The sequence below is a fragment of the Anneissia japonica genome, unplaced genomic scaffold (assembly GCF_011630105.1).
Source record: "Anneissia japonica isolate Jap-2015-1 unplaced genomic scaffold, ASM1163010v1 scaffold685_len2926416_cov193, whole genome shotgun sequence".
NCBI lineage: Eukaryota > Metazoa > Echinodermata > Crinoidea > Comatulida > Comatulidae > Anneissia > Anneissia japonica.
In genome coordinates, this window is record NW_022692922.1 from 1406679 (window position 1) to 1427567 (window position 20889).

At 34.7% G+C, this 20889-nt stretch overlaps 1 protein-coding gene across 1 annotated transcript in view; it reads left to right on the forward strand.

Annotated features, from left to right (window-relative positions):
- Nucleotides 1–3816: 3816 nt before the first annotated feature.
- LOC117100473 (multidrug resistance-associated protein 5-like) overlaps nt 3817–20889 on the forward strand; it is a 31612-nt gene continuing 14539 nt past the window's right edge. Inside the window, exons 1-10 of the mRNA XM_033240175.1 lie at nt 3817–4036; nt 7530–7684; nt 8139–8291; nt 9274–9421; nt 11581–11814; nt 12252–12425; nt 12732–12879; nt 13566–13714; nt 18628–18735; nt 20482–20589. Coding sequence (XP_033096066.1) covers nt 7536–7684; nt 8139–8291; nt 9274–9421; nt 11581–11814; nt 12252–12425; nt 12732–12879; nt 13566–13714; nt 18628–18735; nt 20482–20589 — 1371 coding nt within the window. The 5' untranslated portion in view covers nt 3817–4036; nt 7530–7535. The remainder of the gene's footprint in view (nt 4037–7529; nt 7685–8138; nt 8292–9273; nt 9422–11580; nt 11815–12251; nt 12426–12731; nt 12880–13565; nt 13715–18627; nt 18736–20481; nt 20590–20889) is intronic.

Consider the following 20889-nt stretch of genomic DNA (forward strand, 5'->3'; position numbering starts at 1 on the left):
TCCTATAACTATATTTTCACTTGTTATCACCTTAATATTGTTATGCTCATTTGAAGTGTTGGAGAAAACCATTAAACAAACAAACAAACAAACAAAACAAGTGGTGTTGTGAAGTGCGTTTTTGAAACAGAAATATAAAGAATGGTCATTTTAACTTAAAGTAAGATATTGTCATAATCGAGGAAAATAATAAATAGTAAATGCATAAAGAATTTAATAGCAAACTTTTGCCTACAAATTCCAATATGACTTTATCAAACTCCTAACATGTTAAAATAATTTACATTATACAGATTCTTAACAATTAAACTAATGCGAAGATGTTTTAGTCTCTGTTCCACAGTTGACAAGTTTATATTGTAGCACAATTATACTCCACCACAACACATACCGTAACACACGACTAAACCACAAAAGCATTCAAAAACTTTGACAAACTTACCTACAATAGAATTGGAAAAGGCGGTCATATTTGCTGCCATCATAAGTGGACTGGATACGGTTTACTGCCTGTCCACTTGGACATTGGAAGTTAAGAGGTTGATCCCAGTCGTTGTTCCAGGCGTAACTGTGACATGCAAAAGCCAATATCGTACACGCAACAAGAATGTACTGCATCTTACCTGGACATGGCAGAGATGATGATAAATTATTGAATGATCATGATATGTATTTATACGTATTTAATACTTAATATTAATACTACTAGCATATTATAATAACCATTACTGATGGTACTAAAATATGAAGCACGTATATAACTGACAATATTATATTATTGTCTACACAACTAAAGGAACATGGCAATTAAAAATATAAAAAAACAGAAAACAATATAAATCGTGAACACTCAATGCTGAACTATCTTACAGTATGTTGTAGCCACTGTATATCCTCAACCAACTGTGACATTTGTAAGGCTAAGGATTTGATAATTATTTTTGAAATTAAGGTGAGCCTTTATGACGTCATAACTGATAATATAACTATTGATTAGAATGTGATTATGATTAAAGGTACCGATATTTTGCCTTAATTTAATTATTAACTTAAAATCACTTCATCAATTGTTTTTTGTGGTGGTAGCCTGTGTGTAAGCCGTAGAGACACGTAAAAATAACCTTGGTCCCCGGTTTAATTCCGTCGCTGCTCACCTGCTTCTATTCAGCAGGAAGGCTAAAATAAACATTTTTATTAACATCTCTTTCAGGGACGTCCAAGGCCCGTAGTGCTGTGTTCACTATGGCGAATTTTTGTTACTATGAGTTATTTTATAATTATTAATATTATCATTGTAAGATGTATAACGTATAATGACTTTCGTCTTATTAGAGACTTTCGTCAAGGATGTTAACTACTGTATTCGAAACATTGAATATCACTAAGCTTGGAAGCATAGGCATTGCTCTATTACATGCCGCAACAGGTGTTTTTTCCCACAACATGTATTTAAGTTATATACTACATATGTTCCCTATGATAAGCCTACGGTACTATATGAAAATACCTTTCTTATGATAAATTTTGTCGGCGCTTAATAGGCCTAGCGGAAATATTTAGTATAGCCGAGCTTCACATTATTTTGTCGGCCTCAGAAATTCTGTGGAACCTGCTTGGTATAAGCCTGATATAAGCGATTGAATTTATAAACTATCTACTTCTGTTATGAATACGAATACAATAACACTTTATTGCAATTTGAAATAAAATACAAATGGAAGTTTAAAATTTAAAAAATGCATGTATCAATACAAAATCTCATAAACAAACAATAAGACACCTTATAAGAAATTAAACCAGTAAAAGTGAAAAAAGGTGAAAGATATTAAAAACAATGTATAGTAATTGGAACCTAAAGCAAATATTTCAGAATTTAAACTCCATATGACCTTTATTAAACAACCGAATCAAAACACTTAAAACTGCGTAAACAAATACTAATTCCTAAAATCGCTTAAATCCTGTTTCCATCCGAAAGCGCGATAGTCGCATTGAGCGCAGAAACACATTTTTTCGTGCATCAACAATTATTGGAACATTTCTCGGGGGCGACCTTGGTATTGCTTTTTTTTTAGATAATCATTTTACAAGTTCCATGTTCCATGAATGTCCTTTTTATCATTTACCCACTCTTTTAGACATGTTATGTTAAATGTTCATTTGTAAATAAATAAATAAGTAGTAATTTTTGGAGGGCCGTGCGCACCCTCTAGATACGCCACTGTTGTATTGATATTCTTTACAACCAGGTAGCCTACTTCATAAAAGACATTACGGAGCGAAATATCCACTATAATAGGAATATCGTCATAAATTGTGATTTCAAAAAACTGACACACTTTAAAGCACGAACCTAATTAAGGCTTCCATTTAAAACAACACACAAAAACCACACTTTATAATCTATTCAACGACGAACAGCGGAGCGACCTGAAGCACGTTTGAATATCAAAAACGGTTTATATTATACACATTATAAGGCGTTTACTTTAAATCCTAGATAGAAGCAGGGACGGCACCATGAATTCCCCGACGAGGGGTTCAGCTCCCCGACAAAGGAGTCCAAGCTCCCCGACAATGGTTTACCCCCCGGTCGGGGAAGCCTAGCACTCCCGACCCCCATGGTCGGGGAAAAATTGTGTTGATTATGGTATTCTTTATTTAAAAATGATAATTTGATAGAAAACCATGCAAGGTGATATGACCCCTGTCGGAGATACTAACCGCCTGTCTTAAGTACCAGCCCCGTGTCGGGGAAGATCTGGCGCTACGACCACAACCCATACGATCGCGATAGTATACAACACCTCACACATACGGTAGCACTGCTCGCAGTAAACAGTTTTTAATCCCTAAAATTTGACAGCATACCGTACCTAAATTGTACTTTCGGCGGTCGAGATTTCATTTTTCCCCGACGACCCTGCTGGAAATTCCCCGACAGGGCGATCCAAGCGGGGGTCCAGAGGTCCCCGACGGGGGTCCTTTGCCTATGGACCCCTGTTAGCGCCGCCCCTGGATAGAAGAATTTAAGCTAATTGATATTTCTGCCAAATCATGGTGACGAAATCTGGTTAAACCTGATCTGGTGCCGTCGACATAAAAGAAGGTAATGCAAACGCAAACTTAACGGTGGAGGTGCGTATACTGTAATAAACCAGTTGTCGATGAAAACCAGAATAAGATTAATAAACTGTATACACTGTCTTGAGTTACGAAAGTGAGACATGGACAATATCATATGCAATGGAAAAGAAATTAGGACTACAGGCAGCAGAATGTCTCTTGGAGATTATTTGGAGGTGCGTATACTGTAATAAACCAGTTGTCGATGAAAACCAGAATAAGATTAATAAACTGTATACACTGTCTTGAGTTACGAAAGTGAGACATGGACAATATCATATGCAATGGAAAAGAAATTAGGACTACAGGCAGCAGAATGACTCTTGGAGATTATTTTAAATAAAATAAATAAATATTGTAATAAAATCCTCCAGAACACAATTAAAAACGTCAACCATTCGCTTAGTTTCAGTATATAATCATAAATTTAAGTTATAATAATTTAAAACTCATCTCTACATTACCAAAAAAAATGGCTAGAATAATAATTTAAATATCATTTTAAAATATTTGTCAATTGATATTTTAAATAAAAGTTTAGATTTTCATGTCCTCTCCGAAAAGAAAGAAATCTTGTTTCAGCCAAACTTCTAGGAGTCTGATTGGCCAGACGACAGCAGACAGAAAGCTACGGACAGGGTTGTATTTTCGATTTAGCGGTGGCACTTACAGGCTACCGTAGTGATGGCGCTGTTGATGGTCGGAACACGAGCCGCCGATGATAGGAAGGCTAGATCAAGATCAATTAGATGGTCGGCATCAAACAAAATGATGAAATCACTTCAGACGATGTGCAATGTGTAGGCCAATTTATTATTGCACAATTATTATAGTTACAGGCATCATTGGCTCAAGTTTTCCATAACCTCATGGAGTAGTTAACTGTCTAGGGTAGGTGACGGATATTAAGGTAACTATACTTTGTTACTACTTCAACCGCGAAAGCCAGGGGCCGGGCCCGCCTGTTGGGCTACTAGGCCTACTAGGAATACTACTTACTAGGTTAGGCCTACAGACAGGGCCTAGGCTGGGACTTCCTAGGCCTATAGCCTAGGCAGGGGAGGTGCCTGCTGCCAGCATGTTTGGTGTTTGTATAGTCCGTATGTAGACATAGGCATAGGCCTATGTGTCAGGCTTTCCCGATTTACTGAAGAAAGAAAGGCCTGTCCGCCCAGCCAGGCCCCGACCCGTTGGCGTGGCGTGGTTTTGTAGGACGTAGGCTAGGCCTAACCTAGGCTATACTGTAGGCTAGGTAGCTAGGAGGCCTAGCCTAAAAATGGTTATTCTGTATTATTTTTGTATTTGTTGTGCGTAGTTTGAGCTTTTTGTTTTGCTCATTTTGAGTAGTGGATGTTTAAAACTCATTTCAAACTGTGCGCAGTATGCAAACTGTGCAAGAAGGTTTCTTTCAGTAATTGAATAATTGTCATAAAATGTGACTATAGGTAGGCCTACAGTAGGTCTGTTTAAATTTATTTAAGGCTGTTGTGCGCATTTTGTTCCTTTGGCTCAATTTGAGTTGCTGACATATTTCTTATGTCGTTTCAAACTGTGCACGCAGTACTGTATGCAAACTGAGCAAGGATTCTTTGAGCATTTGTGGTAAAATGTGACATTGATTATTTATGAACTGATATTCATATTAACTTATTATTAGATTATGATTCAACATAATTTATTTTTTTGGGAGATATATGGAAATTCCAATGTTTTAATCGATTGGAAAATTTGCAATGATAAAAGATAGTCTATCCATGTGTATGTGGGACACTCGACACTGTCGGTAATTATTAAAATTAAAGATATACCACTACTAAAAAACTAATATTAATAGGCCTAGGCCTAAACTAATCCTTAGTTTTTTACAGATTCATCTGGTCTAGGCCTACTGTAGCCTATGCCTCCTAACTATAGCCTAGGCTAGGCATGTTACCTAAGGTGTACTGTACATTGAAACCATCTTTAAGGCTTTAAGGCTTCTCATTTGCATTTCTACGTACATACAGTACACATAAGACTACTGTAAATATAATTTTTTTTTCAACAATAGTAATACTATACAAATATTACTTACATTAATTATACCGTAATGATTGTCCATTGATAAGTTCACATTTACAATACAAGAATAAGTAAAGTAGGGCCTTAGAAAGTCAGATTATTTTGCTAATTAACCTAGGCCCTACGATGTATTTATATGAAAAATACACAAGTTAAAAAATCAGACCGCTGCTCCCCTACACGCTCCTCTTCCCCCCCCCCCCACAACCCGGTCTACCTCACTGGCACACCATCTTTGCCCACCCATCCACACATGATCCATGGCCATGCCTATCCAGTTTACATGTGCCAACATTTTTATTCAACGTCATGCCATAAACAGAAAAAATTAGGCCTACAGTATCAGTGGAATCAGTATCAAAATGTGCAAGATTAAAATGCACATGAGCTACCCTTTCACAGTTTACAAATTGTCCACACATTTTAAAACTGCAGAATCTTGCACAGTTTTCAAATTGTGCAAAGAAATCCTTGCACAGTTTGCAAATTGTGCAAATAATAGCTTGCGCATTTTGCAAATTGTGCATACGTCTCAAATTGTGCATGACAGGCCTATTGATACTGAGATTTAACTTATTAGGCATCGTAAAAAAAATTATTAGTTTATCACCCTACCCCAGCATAAAAACTGATAAGGGAGGGAGGTTTTTTTTTTTTTTTTTTTGCCAACCGTCTCATCGGCGTTTACTGGTTCACTTGGTAAGGACCAACACATAAAAAGTCACAAGAACGGACTCAAATTTACAAAGAAAACATGTTTTTATTGTCCAGTAACACATTTTGCAAAAATACAGTACAGTTTCTAAATATGAAAAGTGAGAATTCATAAATACATCTGGCAAGGTGAGGTATATAGAAAATAAATGAAATTATTTACCCTCTTTCTACATCTGCTACATCATCAACATAAGAAAGATCGCCTGTGAATAGTTTGTTATTTATTTGATGTAAATCTCTAGCCTTTGCAAGTAAAAAATAATGAAAAAATGATCGTTTAAAATGAAAAAAATAATGTAAAAAAAAAAATCGGGATTTTCCCAAAAGTGATGCACGCGGGGGTGATAAACTAATAATTTTTTTTATGGGGCCTTATTATTTTATTAGATTATAGCCAGGATATAAAGTGAGGGTTGCATGGAGAATATATCCTCCGCTCAAAAATGTTGTTAAAAATCCATCCACGCATTTCAGAAAATAATGGGAAAATTAGGCATTGACCTAATCTTAATGTCAGGAATAAATGCTACATATAACACTTTCTTTAGAAGACTGAATGTTTAAAAATGGCTTCCAAAGAGTCAACCCACCCAAGCATATAAAGACAACATGTCATCAGATGATGAATTAGAAGTCAATGAATTGAAAGCAATTTTGACTGGAGCTACGTGATTTCCAATGAGTACCTCTATGAAAATCCAAGCACACAACCATCGGATGAATATGTGTACATAAAACAGCATAAACTGGATTGGTCATGTGATAAAAAAAAAAAAAAAGAGAGAAAATGATGACCTGACAAAGATTCTCACATTCCATGATACACCAGAAAAGAAGAGGCAGGAAAATTCCATCTATTCTCGACCGAGTTGGGAAGAAAATCCAATTAGATAGAGGAAGCTTTATCAGGGATGCCTTAAACAGAAAGCTCAAGTAACTGCCACATCGATTTTAACTGCACTGATTTTAGCGTAATTTGATTGAGTAAGATTGTACGTCATGATGATAAGCCCCGTCATGCTGGTCATGCAGCCACCCATCAACAGAAATTGAATAGTATGGTGGTATATAGTTATCAAAATGTGCAGATCAAATTAAAATTTGTACGAGCTACCCCCCAACAGTGTGCAAGTTGTCAATGCATTGTAAATCTGTGATCTAGTACAGTTTGCAAGCTTTGCAGAGTCTTGTATGGTTTTCAAGTTATGCAAAGATCTCCTTGCACAGTTTACAAACTGTGCAAAATTAGCAAATTGTTGTGAAGTGAGTGCAGTATCTGTTTGGGCCTGTGCCTATTCTCACTCCAGGCTAAAATTGTTGACGATTGCCAAATAAATATTATTATATTATTAAATATCAAACTGTGCACGACAAACTGTAGGGCCTAGATGTTTTTTCCTTTCTTGTCTTTATATATATGAGTAAATCAAAAAGATTTTTGTTTTGCAATTATTATCGTTAATGTAAAACCTTCATCTGTAGAATTCATCCTGCTACAGTAGGCCTATATTTGTGAATTAACAAAAATAAAAAATTACCTCCTTGAGTATGTAAAACATTTACCATTGAATTAAATGTCCAATTAAATTTGTGAGGTATCTTTGCAATGGTTGTTTTGCTTTTAGTTCAAGATGGGTGAACATCTTGTAGAAAAGAGCACTTGTGGGAATAGACAAGTAGAAGATAATGAGGAGGAGGTGCAGGAAGAATGTAAACATTTACCAGAGGTCACTTTCACCAACAAAGGGTATACAACATTACCAGAAGCTGTAGAAGAAAAGTAAGCGGTGTTTTTTTTTTTAAACCTTAATGTTTAATGCTGATTAATGATTTGTGACTTTTACATACATGTTTATACATCATTATTCAGCAGATAAGCATTCCAATGTGATGTGTCCCTCAGTATAAAGTAAATTAGAGGGCCAAATCACTCTTCTTTATACACACAAAATATTCATTCATATTAGTTTTTGTGTGTGACATGCTCTAACATCAATCCTAACTATTTTATTTGTTCAATTATTGTTTTTCTGTTAAATTCTTCCTTTCTCAGTGACTGTTGCATTTCTTTGTTTATTTCTAGTGTTTTTTTTTATGTGAACTTTATTTTAAAATTATGAATTATAATCATCTATATTCGATCCTGTTATTTACGGACTACCAACTGTTAAGATGTGTGATGAATTATAATATGATAAACTCAATTAAAATGAATTTCTGTTACTTTATATCAGGCTGCCCTGCCCATTTGGTGATGCATTCTTCCTGTCCATACTTACATTTTCTTGGTGCACGCAGTATTTCATGAAAGCTATTAAGAGACCACTTGAGCGCTCAGATTTGTTCCAGATTCTGGAGAAGGACTCAGCTAAAAGAAATGTTGAAATGTAAGTGGTAGTTATCATTGCTATCAATGCTATGATGTTTTGCCCTTTGTTTTGCTTTTTATCGTAAAACAATATGTTATTATTATTAAGCAATTAGTAGAGTTGTGTATCATACACTAGTGAAAATCATTATACGACGGTTATATTAATGCTTGAAAAAAGTTTCTGAGGGCCTGCAAGGCCCGAAGGAATTTGTTGAATACATTAATCTAAGTATAATAATTTCTTCTATTGTATAATAAGCATTGATTTATAAGTGAGTTGCTGTCTTTTAATGTTAGTTTAGATAATCAATTTAGTCATTTTTTTCAATTATCACTTTGTCAACAAATGACGATTGAACGAGTGTCTGCCCACTCGTTCCACAGGTGTGTGTTGTAGTTGTTTTCACCTTTTGCACATGAACCAAATAAAAGCTCAAGTAAACTGTGGACTAATGAAAAATTAGTGCATGGTTGGGAAATAGAAAAAGAACATTGGGGCTACAATGATGACATCACGATTAATTTATAATGGTTATTATTAAATTTCTGATAATTTTTGTGTTCTAGACGCCTGAAAATAACCTCCAAGGCATTTTGGGCGATCATGTTTTTCTTTTTTCTTTCTTTGTTTCTTTTTTTTTTCTCATTTTTTTACATCCTCCCCCCCCCCCCACCAAATCTGCCTCTGGACAGCACAACACAAGGGAATCTATTTAACAAGTATCTTAAAGTCCTGTGGCAGAGATAATTGTTACTTTATCATGCTATTCGTAAAAAAACTTTATTTTATTGTTGTTGTTAATGTCATTGTTGTTATTTGATTATTAGCAGTATCATTATCATTAATAACTCTCATTGTTATTATTGTAACAATACATTAATATTATTGTTAATGTTAGTATTATTTGTGATGTTTAGAAGGTACTGTGATGTTTTGTGGTTGTTATATTTTTAATCGTTATCTTCATAATATGAGCACTTATATATTTTTCTTAAAGATTTGAGCGACTGTGGCAAGAAGAATTACAAACCTACGGCCCCAAAAAAGCGACATTTGTTCGTGTGTTTTTCTATTTCATTTGGAGAGACTTGTTTAAGGCCAGTGCCGTGCTTCTCATATCGTTATCAGCTGCATTTTGTACTGCTGTAAGTATATTCTGGTCTTCGTCACTGATGAATGTTTATTTCTGAAAGGTACTATATCAAAATCACATCAAACAACAATGGGAATGGCTAGTTATACTTGTAAAAGACACCTTCATTGTCCGATATTTTATCTTACCATGAAGAGTAACCTTAAATCTTGTTAGCCTTTATGAAGGTTATAAACATGTAAAATAAGTATCAATTAGCAAACAAAGTCTTTGACTCAGAAATGCCAATGTGCCATGAATATCTTCAACGGATACTGGTGCATTATAAATGTCTGATTATTAATATTATTATTATTATTATTATTATTATTATTATTGTTATTATTATTGTTATTATTATTATTATTATTATTATTGTTATTATTATTATTATTATTGTTATTATTATTATTGTTGCTGCTGCTGCTGTTATTATTGTTATTATTATTATTATTATTATTATTATTATTATTATTATTATTATAAACATTTAAATTTCCCATGGAGGATGAAGAAATTTATTTACCCTCTTCACGTCCTTAACACGTGGTTTAAACTGAAGTGATTGTAACCACAATCAATATCATTAGGCCTTCTAGTATCTAAGTAAACATGAAACAAGTACCTGAGATAAGTGCAAAGATTACTGTTGATTTTATTCTTGATTTTATCAATTATCTGCAGCTTAGGTTAACAGTGCAATATAGGTGCGAATAGAACAAGATCACGCTACAGTAGTTTTTGCAGGTTTTTTTTTTTCTGAAATTTCCTTTTTATTTATGGCAGTGGGTGTGCTAAGAAATTGTATTTTTTATTCAAATTCACCGTTATCAGTGGACGGCAGGCTCCCAAACAGTGGCGTATCATGGGGGAATCCTCCCAAAAAAGCTTACGTGCCCCCTCCCCAGTCGTCTACCACTGAAGATTTTCCAGCTAGTGCCCCTTGCTCAATCATCAAGCCCTACCACTTCATATTTGCACCCCTATCAGCCTCGCATTTCAATAACTCTAGATACATCACTACTTGCAAAACACCTTACAGAGGTATTTTGCTAAGTGATTGAAGTCAAACTTCCATTAGATCAAAGGTTATTATGATTGGCTGTCCAAAAATGATCAGCTTCAACATATCTCATTGTTCATGATGTACCACTCTGATTTCTGAGCAACAAACAAACAATTTAATAATATTAACAGGGCTGTATCTACAGTATGGCAACCCTTCAAATAGGCTTATCGGTTATTTGCTGCCTGTCAATTCCTCACCTGATACAAATGGGCTTTTCCCAAAAAATTCTAGACTGATTTGTTTGCCATTTCTTTACAAAATAAAGGGAGTGTATGTACATTCCTTCAGTGACAAGCTATGCAGCTATATTTATCTGTGTTATCTGCCTGGTTCTAATCTTTCCATGAAAACAGTATGGACTGTGTACATTATATCTTGTTTAAGTACAGGTTATCTGTCTGATACTAACCTTCCCATGAAAATTATGAAGAACCTTATCGGGGTTATAGGGACTTCCCCTAACCATCTTACTGTACAATCTTTCCATGAAAGTTATAAACAGATTAATCCTTATCAGGGTTGTAGGGGCTTCCCCTTAACCAGTGAGCAGTCTTATGACTGCTGCCTGCCCTAACCATCCTACTGTCCATCTTCTTGTGAATTAATAAGTAAAAATTGTTGATAGATTGACTGTCTACTGACAGCATATAAATGCCGATGAAAACATAGATAAAATTGTAGTAACGTATAGAACTGAAATTTATCAGAAAATACTGACATTTTTTAAAAGATTCTACTGAAATGTCACCTTTTTTATGAGTGGACTATCATACTAAACACTAGTAATCTTTAGATTTGCACGACGACGCGGCGTTAGAATGGATTCACTCATGTGTGACTGTCCTACCAGGCGTCCTACTTTCTCTGCAAATTGTGTCCTACATTGAGCGTGGCCACGTTCAACGTCCTACCATCGTCGTGCAATCAAAAGCTCCCTATTAAATTCTACCAGGTCCTCATTGCTTTAATGAATTTTGTTTACGGAACCTGCTCAGAGGTGTGAACATGTTTGGTTTACTTAATGGGAAACCTTTAGTTTTCTTTGAATTTAAGTATTTACTGTTACATGCATATTCTTTTGATTTCCAATTTTTTATATTTAGTGTGTGGCCGTCAGAAAGCTACTGGAGTATGCAGAGGCAACTGAGTCACATGTCCGCTATGGGCTGTCACTTGTGGCTTTGCTATTTGCCTGTCAACTCATCACCATCTGTTTCATGGGTTTTACTTGGTACCTAAGCACAAGAGCTGGAGCCAGGCTTAGAGGTGCTGCCCTGGCCGCTGTTTATCGCAAAACCACTCGTTTAAGAAGTATGAAAGGAAAATCTGCTGGTGAGGTAGGTTTAAAATGATATTCTAATGATCTCTTTTACTTTCGTAAAACGAGGTTAATTAAGAACCCGAAAAAAGGTACTTCAAATTCAATATGTATGAACAATTAAGGAATTCCTTGAATCAATGAACCCTAATAAGGTAAACAAACTGAATGTTTTATAGGAATATTCTAGACCTATTTTAAAGACTCAGTGAACAAAATTATACATAGGCCTACGGCCAAGCAGGAGGCCGCAGAGGCCGCCTCCTACTAGTATTTCTAAGCCCAGGCTGTAGCCTAGCGTAGTTATGAAACCATAACGAAATTTTTTCAAGCATTAAATCTAACCTTCATATAATAATTTTCCTCTAGTGTACTATGCAGAACTCTACTAATTGCTTATTAGTATTTATATTTTTCATATTATTTTTATAAAACAAATTCTGTGTTTGTCTCTAGATTGTCAACTTGTGTACAAATGACGGCCAACGTATTTTTGAGATGATGTTGTTTCTGCCGTTCCTTTTTATTGGTCCATTATTAGCTATGGCTGGTCTTGTTTATACAAGCATTCTGATTGGCCCAGCTGCTACTGTTGGAACTGGAGTGTTTTTCCTTTTTTATCCTCTGCAGGTCTGTATTGTACTGTAGTTTTACCTATGTTTGCCGTAAAAGTGGTATACACTTTAGATGACTATAGTTTATCAAAAATGTGTTAATTGGTAAATGGTTGATTGATCAATGTGGGTGTCTACGACTGGATGTCTTGTTGTGGAGTAGAAAATCAAGTTAGCCCTCTCCAGTACCGCCTGGTTATAAATTGATTAGAAGTCTATCGATAGCCTTTCCAATTCAATGTCTTTTACTCCATACAACTATTAAGAATAGAAAATCTTATCAATTAATATTGTTATACTCTTTTTAAATAATTTTCAACAGCTGGGTATGTCAAAGGTCATCGCATACTTTCGTGCCAAAGGGATTGTTGTCACAGATCGCCGTGTGAAGATGATGAGTGAGATCATTATGTGCATTAAGCTTATCAAGATGTACGCTTGGGAAAAATCATTTGCCAAAACAATTTCAGGTTGGTATCATTTTTTTTCTCAGACCTATTACTCAGCTTTTTCAAATTTTAAATATTTGGTTTTTATGCAAATTTACATTGTTCTATTACTCTTATTTTGTAATGAATTAATTACACAGACAACTGCAACATACATTGAGAAAGGTACAGTTTTCTGGGGATCTGTCCTCTGAACCCACTGTGTCTTGTGTTGTGCCACTTGACTTTGGGATCCCAAAAGGTCACTAGACACTAAAAGTCGAGGCCTGGCAATTTGCGTAACCCAAGGCCCAGGGTCTTTTTTGGCAGCCGAACATAATGCAAAGCTATTTCATTACCCTACCTAAATAAACAGATGTGTTGTTAAGGAAAAGGAAATTCAGAACACACTAAGGATACAGTATCTGTTCTGCTTTCATCAGGGGTTATTTAATACTAAAATAATTCAATAAAAAATAACTTTTTAGGAGAGTATTATTATATGTATAGGACTGGGGTTTCCACAGTCTTTAGCAGCTTTTGTCTCTAATTCGAATAATAAAGAAAAAAGACGCTTGTTAATTTGGGACCACAGAAAATTTGCCTTTAATTGGAGGTGGTCTTTATAATTTTCCTTATTATAGGCTTATGTTTTTTTTTGTATGTTATTATCAAGTGCAACAAATAAAGAAAGAAATACAACAATCTCATTTAACCAAATATTTCAGGTATCCGTGAGGATGAACGTGCAGTGTTGCAGAAGGCAGGGTATGTCCAGAGCATTAACACTGGTCTCACCCCTCTGGTACCAGTACTTGCCACTGTCATTACCTTCTCAATTCATACCTTTCTTGGCAATGATCTGACGCCTTCACAGGTGAGAACTAATTATGTCTTTTGTTTGTAAAATTGTACTTATTTTTGTATAGGCCCATATTATAATGATAAAAAGTAGAGAATGAACTGTATTCTTTTGAGCAGTGGCACAGTGGCGGTATCTACGGTGGTACAGGGGGCGCAAGACACTCGTCGGGAAATCTGGAGACCTGGACCCTCTTAAGGGAAGAATTTATTTTATTTTTTTAAATTTTATTTCATCCACGCCCTATAGTAACCAAAGTCACCATTTACAGGGTTGAACAACAAGAAGGTACACAATAAAAATACAAAACAATGCAAGACAACACAACCACAAAAGCTAAATTTTAGAAACATTAGACAAAACTTTACGGCGAAAAAATATCAATAGAAAAATCGACTTTACACAAATAATTATATAACTTAGGTAGCCTATTTTTAAAACCATTTTTTGTCACATTCACTCTCCCCCTTGATATAGAAAATAGTGTAGGATTGCGTAAATTATACATCGGAACAGAAATTGGAAAGTAAGCCTCAAATTTCCCACCATACTTAGAATTCATGCACTTATAAAGAAAAATCAAGTCAAAAAATAGGCATCTATTGGCTAAAGGAACTAAAACCTCTTTACTAATAAAACCAATTTTATGAGAATAAAGTCAACAAAACTTATTCTGAATACGTTGTAATCTTGTAGACTGATAACAAGAAATGGAATTAAATATAACAACAAAATTTAAGGTTAGACCTAACTAAAGATTTGTATAAAATAATTTTTACTGCCATCAACAGTGTCTACAGTGCCTCCAAAGAATACCAAGTAGTCTGTTACATTTAGGGACAATATAATCAATATGCAAAAAAAAAGTTCAGGAACTATCAATAAAACAGAAACTCTTTCCAATAAAACATTGTTTATATTAAAATTATAACAAATAGGTTTTCTTTAAAGTAATAGACATAGATTTACACTTAGAAACATCTTCCTGTAGTAACAACATATCATTCATATTATGTTTAATTTAATATCATCTGCAAATATAGGCAAATTTGAATGGTGAGGAACATAAGAGAAATCATTGATAAACATAAAAAAACAAAGGCCCTAAGATTGACCCTGCGGTACACCAGATAAAACTGGAAGCCAATGAAATGATTTACCGTCAATAATTACTCTCTGTGACTGATCACTCGAAAAAAATGAAATAGGATCATTATTAAATCAAAATTTGCTAAGTTTGTGTAAAATATGATGTGCGAAACCCTATCAAATGCTTTGGCCATATCAGTATAAATGACTTCACACTGACCTTTAGAATTAATAGCATTATAAGCATGGTTCAAAAGGACTGATAAATTGGTTTCACACGACCTTCTAGGATAAAAGCCATGCTGATTTTTGCTAATAACAGGTTTAATATGTTTAAAAATTTGGTTATATATGTTTTTTTTTTAATTTTGGATATTTGGGTAATAGTGAAGCTGGGCTATACAGATTTTGGATATTTGGGTAATAGTGAAGCTGGGCTATACAGATTTCGGATCTCCTTCGTAAATAAGACACACATTTGCCTGTTTTCCAAATTTTTGCATCTGTCGAATAACATTTTACAGGGGAAAGAAAGAGGTTTAGCTGCTGTGGACAAAATAAAGTTACTTAATCCATCATTTCCACACACCTTCTGTGGACCAATTTCGTTAAGGTGTTTTTGTATACATTCTTGATTGAATGTATACAAAAACACCTTATATACATTCTTGATTGAATTCAAAATGAAATAACATTTTTACAGGATAATCAGGGAGAGGGGTAATTTAAATTGTTGTTGGAATGGCAATAAACAGAATAGAAAGATTGATTAAGTAAATTTGCTTTGTCAATTAAATTATATGCAGAACTATCGTTAAAATGCAGTTCAGATGGTATATTGTTATTATTTTTACATGAAAACTTGATCCACTACCAGAACCAATGTTGGAATTATGCAGCTTTTTTTTTTTAATTTTACGCTATTTTTTAAAAATTTTACACAACTATAAACATATTTACATTTCTAGGCAACCTTTTGTTTCGCAGTAAATGTATCTTTAATCTTTTATCTTTTATTTCAGCTACACATGTCATAGCAAAATACTGTAGTGCTCTTATATTTGTTAACTATAGCCTCTTTTTTTGTAGGTTTTCTTTTATATGAGCTTATTAGGGGGTCCATTCAGGACAGTACTAAGTACAACACCAGCAGCTGTACGATATATTGGTGAAAGCCTAGTAAATTGCGTTAGGCTTAAGGTACAGTTTTTTCTGGTAACAAAACAGCCACAAAATCTTTAGCATCACTATCCACCACTACATGTGTTACGCTTTTGCAAGGGTTGTAACTATCTAGATCTCTTATAGTATAATCATTGCTAATGTAACTCCACTAGTAAGTCTGTATAATTGATGTTTTGAGTTACTAAATTGCATTTGTAATGAGCTTAGAAAAAGTCATTACAACTGTCAATCCATCAGAATATCCATTTTCTATAACTGAGGCTTGCTCTAGCCTTGGACACTGAGATTTTTTTGGGTTTTGAGAGTTATATGTGTTTTATTCTGGTTTTGATTTTTTTTTAAAATAAGTTTATGAATGCTTATGCCTTATCTTTTCTTGCATCATCATCATTATATCATTTATAAATCAATATCAGATCACATTATCAAATTATGGATCATAGGATTTATAAGATAATTCATCGCTTCTGCTATCTCACTAATCAGCAATTATTATACCATTATATAATTACATGAAAGCATTAAATTAGCACTGATGATGGAAAGCCTACTCTAGAAACATCCTATGTATATTGGACTTAATTGGAAATTAGTTTCTTTCTCATACTTTTTATTTGAAGTACTGTATAAGAGAAAGACCCAAAAATGGAGTTAAGGTTGTTTCCATAGTAACTATCAAAGTCATACGTTTCTCTGATGATATATCTACTCAAAAAAATGCTTATTATGACCCATCAAGTTTATCATAATTGATAACGTAAATAAGTATTTGGAATTAGCTAAGAATTATTTTCTTTTGAACAGCTATTGGTTTGTGAGCTTGGCTATTTATTGATTGAATTTATTCAGTAAAAATAATATACACGCTCAATATAAAAAAGCACAATATAAACAATTACTAGGATGAAGCACATAAAAGCGCTAAGTGATGATGCTCTTGTTGTAAGGCATGGTGCTCTTGTGAAAATCAAAGCCATGTATATGCATTAGAAAATGTATAATAGCAATTATATACCACATTTTTTATTAAACAATATCATAGCAAATGTACCAAGTTTGTAGAAGCCACTCAGAGATCTGATTTAATTGTTAATTGCCAATTTTATATTTTTGTCTCTCAATTCAGCACATGCTGGAATAGGCTGTTTTGTGTGCAAGTATTTTTTGCAATAAATATACCCATATATATTTTTCATATTGTTGTATTTGCATGTTTATATAATTTATCTTGTTTCAGGCTCAGAATAATTAATTTCATGTGCTGTATAAAGAATAGATTGAATCTTGAATTTGTACACTAATCCATATGATTACATTACAGGCTCTGTATTTTAAGGCAGCAAACTGTGGGTCATAATACTGTATATTCTTCCAGCGGAATCAAGCATGTCTTAAACACAGTGTACTATCTGTAAAATTATAGATGGAGTTGTGTAATCAGTGCTTAGATTCTTGCTGTCCAATTCCAAGTATAACTGTTTACTATTTTGGATTTTGGATTATGATCATTTTGTTTTTTGTGTTGTGAAACTTGTAAAGAGGCGAGTCGAATGGCACTTTCACCTATGGTTCTGGTGGTAGAACAAGTCTTCTCGGATAAGGACTATAAACCATAGGCCCAGTGTATACAATGGCTCGTGTGCACTATAAAGAACCCAGTACATCCCTCGAGACGAGTAGGGGGATACCCCGGTGTACTGGAACAGACAGCCCCAGTGGTGGACGACGAGAGTTGCTGGTACCGGGTTACCGGGTAGCACAGACACGAAGTGACCCTTAGGGGCGAAGAAAGTCATTGATCGAGTTCCTAGTCCACATATCAAGCGCCCTGAGCATCTTACATTAGATGGATATAAAACTACACTATTATTATTATTATAAAGATTACCCATGAAAGTCTGATGACTTAATTCCAGTGGTGTGATCCTGGTGGTGAATTAGGCATTACACTGAGAGACAGTTACCTCTACCTGCCTACAGAGCATGTATACTGTACCTCCTTGCTTCACATAAAGCATTATTTCACACAAGACACACAACTCTCCTAGCTTCACATGAGCATTATTGCACACAAGACACACAAATCTTTATAAACATCCCACATCTCAAACTCTGCTGCATTGTAACTTGCCTTCCATACATCAACAAAATTATAAATATGTAAAGCCCATCTAATTCAGTTGTAATGTGAAATGAGTATGTTAATACAAGGGAAGTGATTTGCAGGTGTTTTAGGTGGTTTGCCCTGCCACTGGTGCTTTGTGGTACTGGTTTCTCACTTTTCCTTGAGATTGTGAGTAGTGGCTCCATTACAGTGAAGAAGGATAATTTGGAGGAAGGTAACGTGGGAAGAGAAGTTAATTATATATATAAAAAAAAGGATAGAGTAACTAGGAAAAAGAAACTTTGGGACGAAAACAGAATATAATAGATATTTAATATAGCAGTAAGTCAATTGTGACATCATCACTGTTAACTCCCAATGTTATTTTCCTATCCAAAACCATGCACTCATTTTTCATTAGTGCATGGCTTGCTTGATCTTTTTCAGGTTCGTGTTCAAGAGGCTAAGTTCAGCTTGTTTGTATCATAGTGAATTTTCATTGAGCAACCTGTACACCAATGTTTTTTAAAATTTGTTTTCACCATCCTAGGCTTTCACTTACATGGCGTGTTTGAATGCCACACGTATCATTGTAGCTATCACTCCAGCCAGCATCAAATACCTTGGAGAGACCAAGGTCGCTACGATGCGCATGCAGGTACGTACTTTCCCAGATGACAACAAAACAATCTGTCGTTGGCATTCTATAAATATAACACCTGGTTTGCAGTCACTTTGGAACAATCCCTTTTTATGAGGTGAAAGGTATCTAGCAATTACCAGCACATTATTAACACACTAATGGCACCAGCTGAACTCGTCTTTAAGATTTAAATACAGGTAGTATAATAAATAGAAATTAGTTCTAATAAAACTATAGCTCAACAAATTTAAATTGAATGAAAACAGTTTTGAGCATGACTTTTATTGTCCAGTAGATTTGCTGCATGTTTTTATGTATAGTAATTTTATTTTTGTTTTATGTGGTCTTGCTGTTAAATGGTACAGTGGCTAGTTGGCTTAGATGTTGTTTTTGATTTTAGCTGCAACTCAACGTTCATATTTTTCACTTGCGATGCCCATGTCCAGCCATGAATGTTTGAGTTGTTTTCTGGTGAATGAATTACCTTCCCCTACAGTATACGCTATTAACAACTGCTTGCTTACCTACTCTCACAATAATTGCCTTCCCCTACTGTATTCCCTATTAACAACTGCTTGCTTACCTAGTCTCAATAATTGCCTTCCCCTACTGTATACCCTATTAACAACTGCTTGCTTACCTAGTCTCAATAATTGCCTTCCCCTACTGTATACCCTATTAACAACTGCTTGCTTACCTAGTCTCACAACAATTGCCTTCCCCTAGTGTATTCCCTATTAACGACTACTTGCTTACCTTGTCTCACAACAATTCCCTTCCCCTAATGTATACCTATTAACAACTGCTTGCTTAACTAGTCTCACAACAATTGGATTCCCCTTACTCGCATAAAATTTGCCTTAATTAGCACCATAAAAACTATCCTTCCTTAGCCTGTCCTCATTCACTAATAACCACTTCACCATAAAAACTATCCTTCCTTAGCCTGCTGCCCTCATTCACTAATAACCACTTTCTCATTATAATGTGTCCTTTTTCTCTTGACAAGCAAACGCTTTTCTATACTCCTCACATCAATTTCAACTGCCATTCCTGAGCTCTGATTGCTTTAATTTCTTGGTATTTTCCTGCCTTGTTGGAATAGAATGGAAGGATAGTTGTGCTTTATGACACTCATTGAAGCCTTCTCAGTGGGTTAGATGCATTTGTAAGTGCTGGTTGAATTCTATTGCCATTCTTGTGTTACATTTGTGCTCTGCTGTTGGAAAAGACATTTATGTTGTTGAACTGTGTGCAATACGGCCATCTGCGTATGCAGACACTCTTTAGGAATTAGTAAAGAGCAAGAGATTGTCTCCCAGTGTACTGGCTAATATCAATCACCACTAGGACTCCACATGAAATAAGTTTTCAGACTTTTGTGTGTTAAGCTCGAATCCGAAACCAAGCTTGTGAACCCATTTTTCATGATTGTTTGTCTGGGCACAGACCGGATTCAGGCTTTGGTGTGAATGTGGCTTAATTCTTCTAATTCTCGTCAAAGAAATCTAAGTACACATGTGCAATCACAGAGTATTACTTTTTACTTTTCTTTCAGAACTACCAATAGTTTTGTAATTTATATTCACAGAATTCTTTTTCGTATCATTTATTTGTTAATTCACCAAATTCATTTTGTATTGGTCTATCAAATTATTAGCATTATTGTTTTCATTTAATTTTCAATTCATTATCAATCTTTCAAAATAAAAGTATAAATATGGACCATTGATTTCATGATACCATTTCATTTTTGCCTAGGCTTTCAGTTATATATCTTGCTTAAATTTGTTGCGTATAATCGTAATAGCAACGCCCTTTCTAATAAAGAGCTTAGGAGAGTCACTGGTATTTACTCAACGTGCATTGGTGAGTTTGATCTAGGAGATAATTTATCTTTGCTTTACTTATTTCCTAAAATAAAAACTTTTTATTTTGGTTGTATGAATGTGGTATGTGCTTCATGGTTAATGTCAAGGATCTACGTATTTATCATGTACTGTATGTTGCATGTGTGTAGGCCCGTGTTCGTGTATGTATTCATGCATCATGTGTTGCATGCATGCATCATGTCTACATCATGTCTGTATATAACAGAGACCATGCATGCATCATGTATGCATCAAATGGTACATGTACAGTATGCTTGTTATGGTGGATGCAAGCATC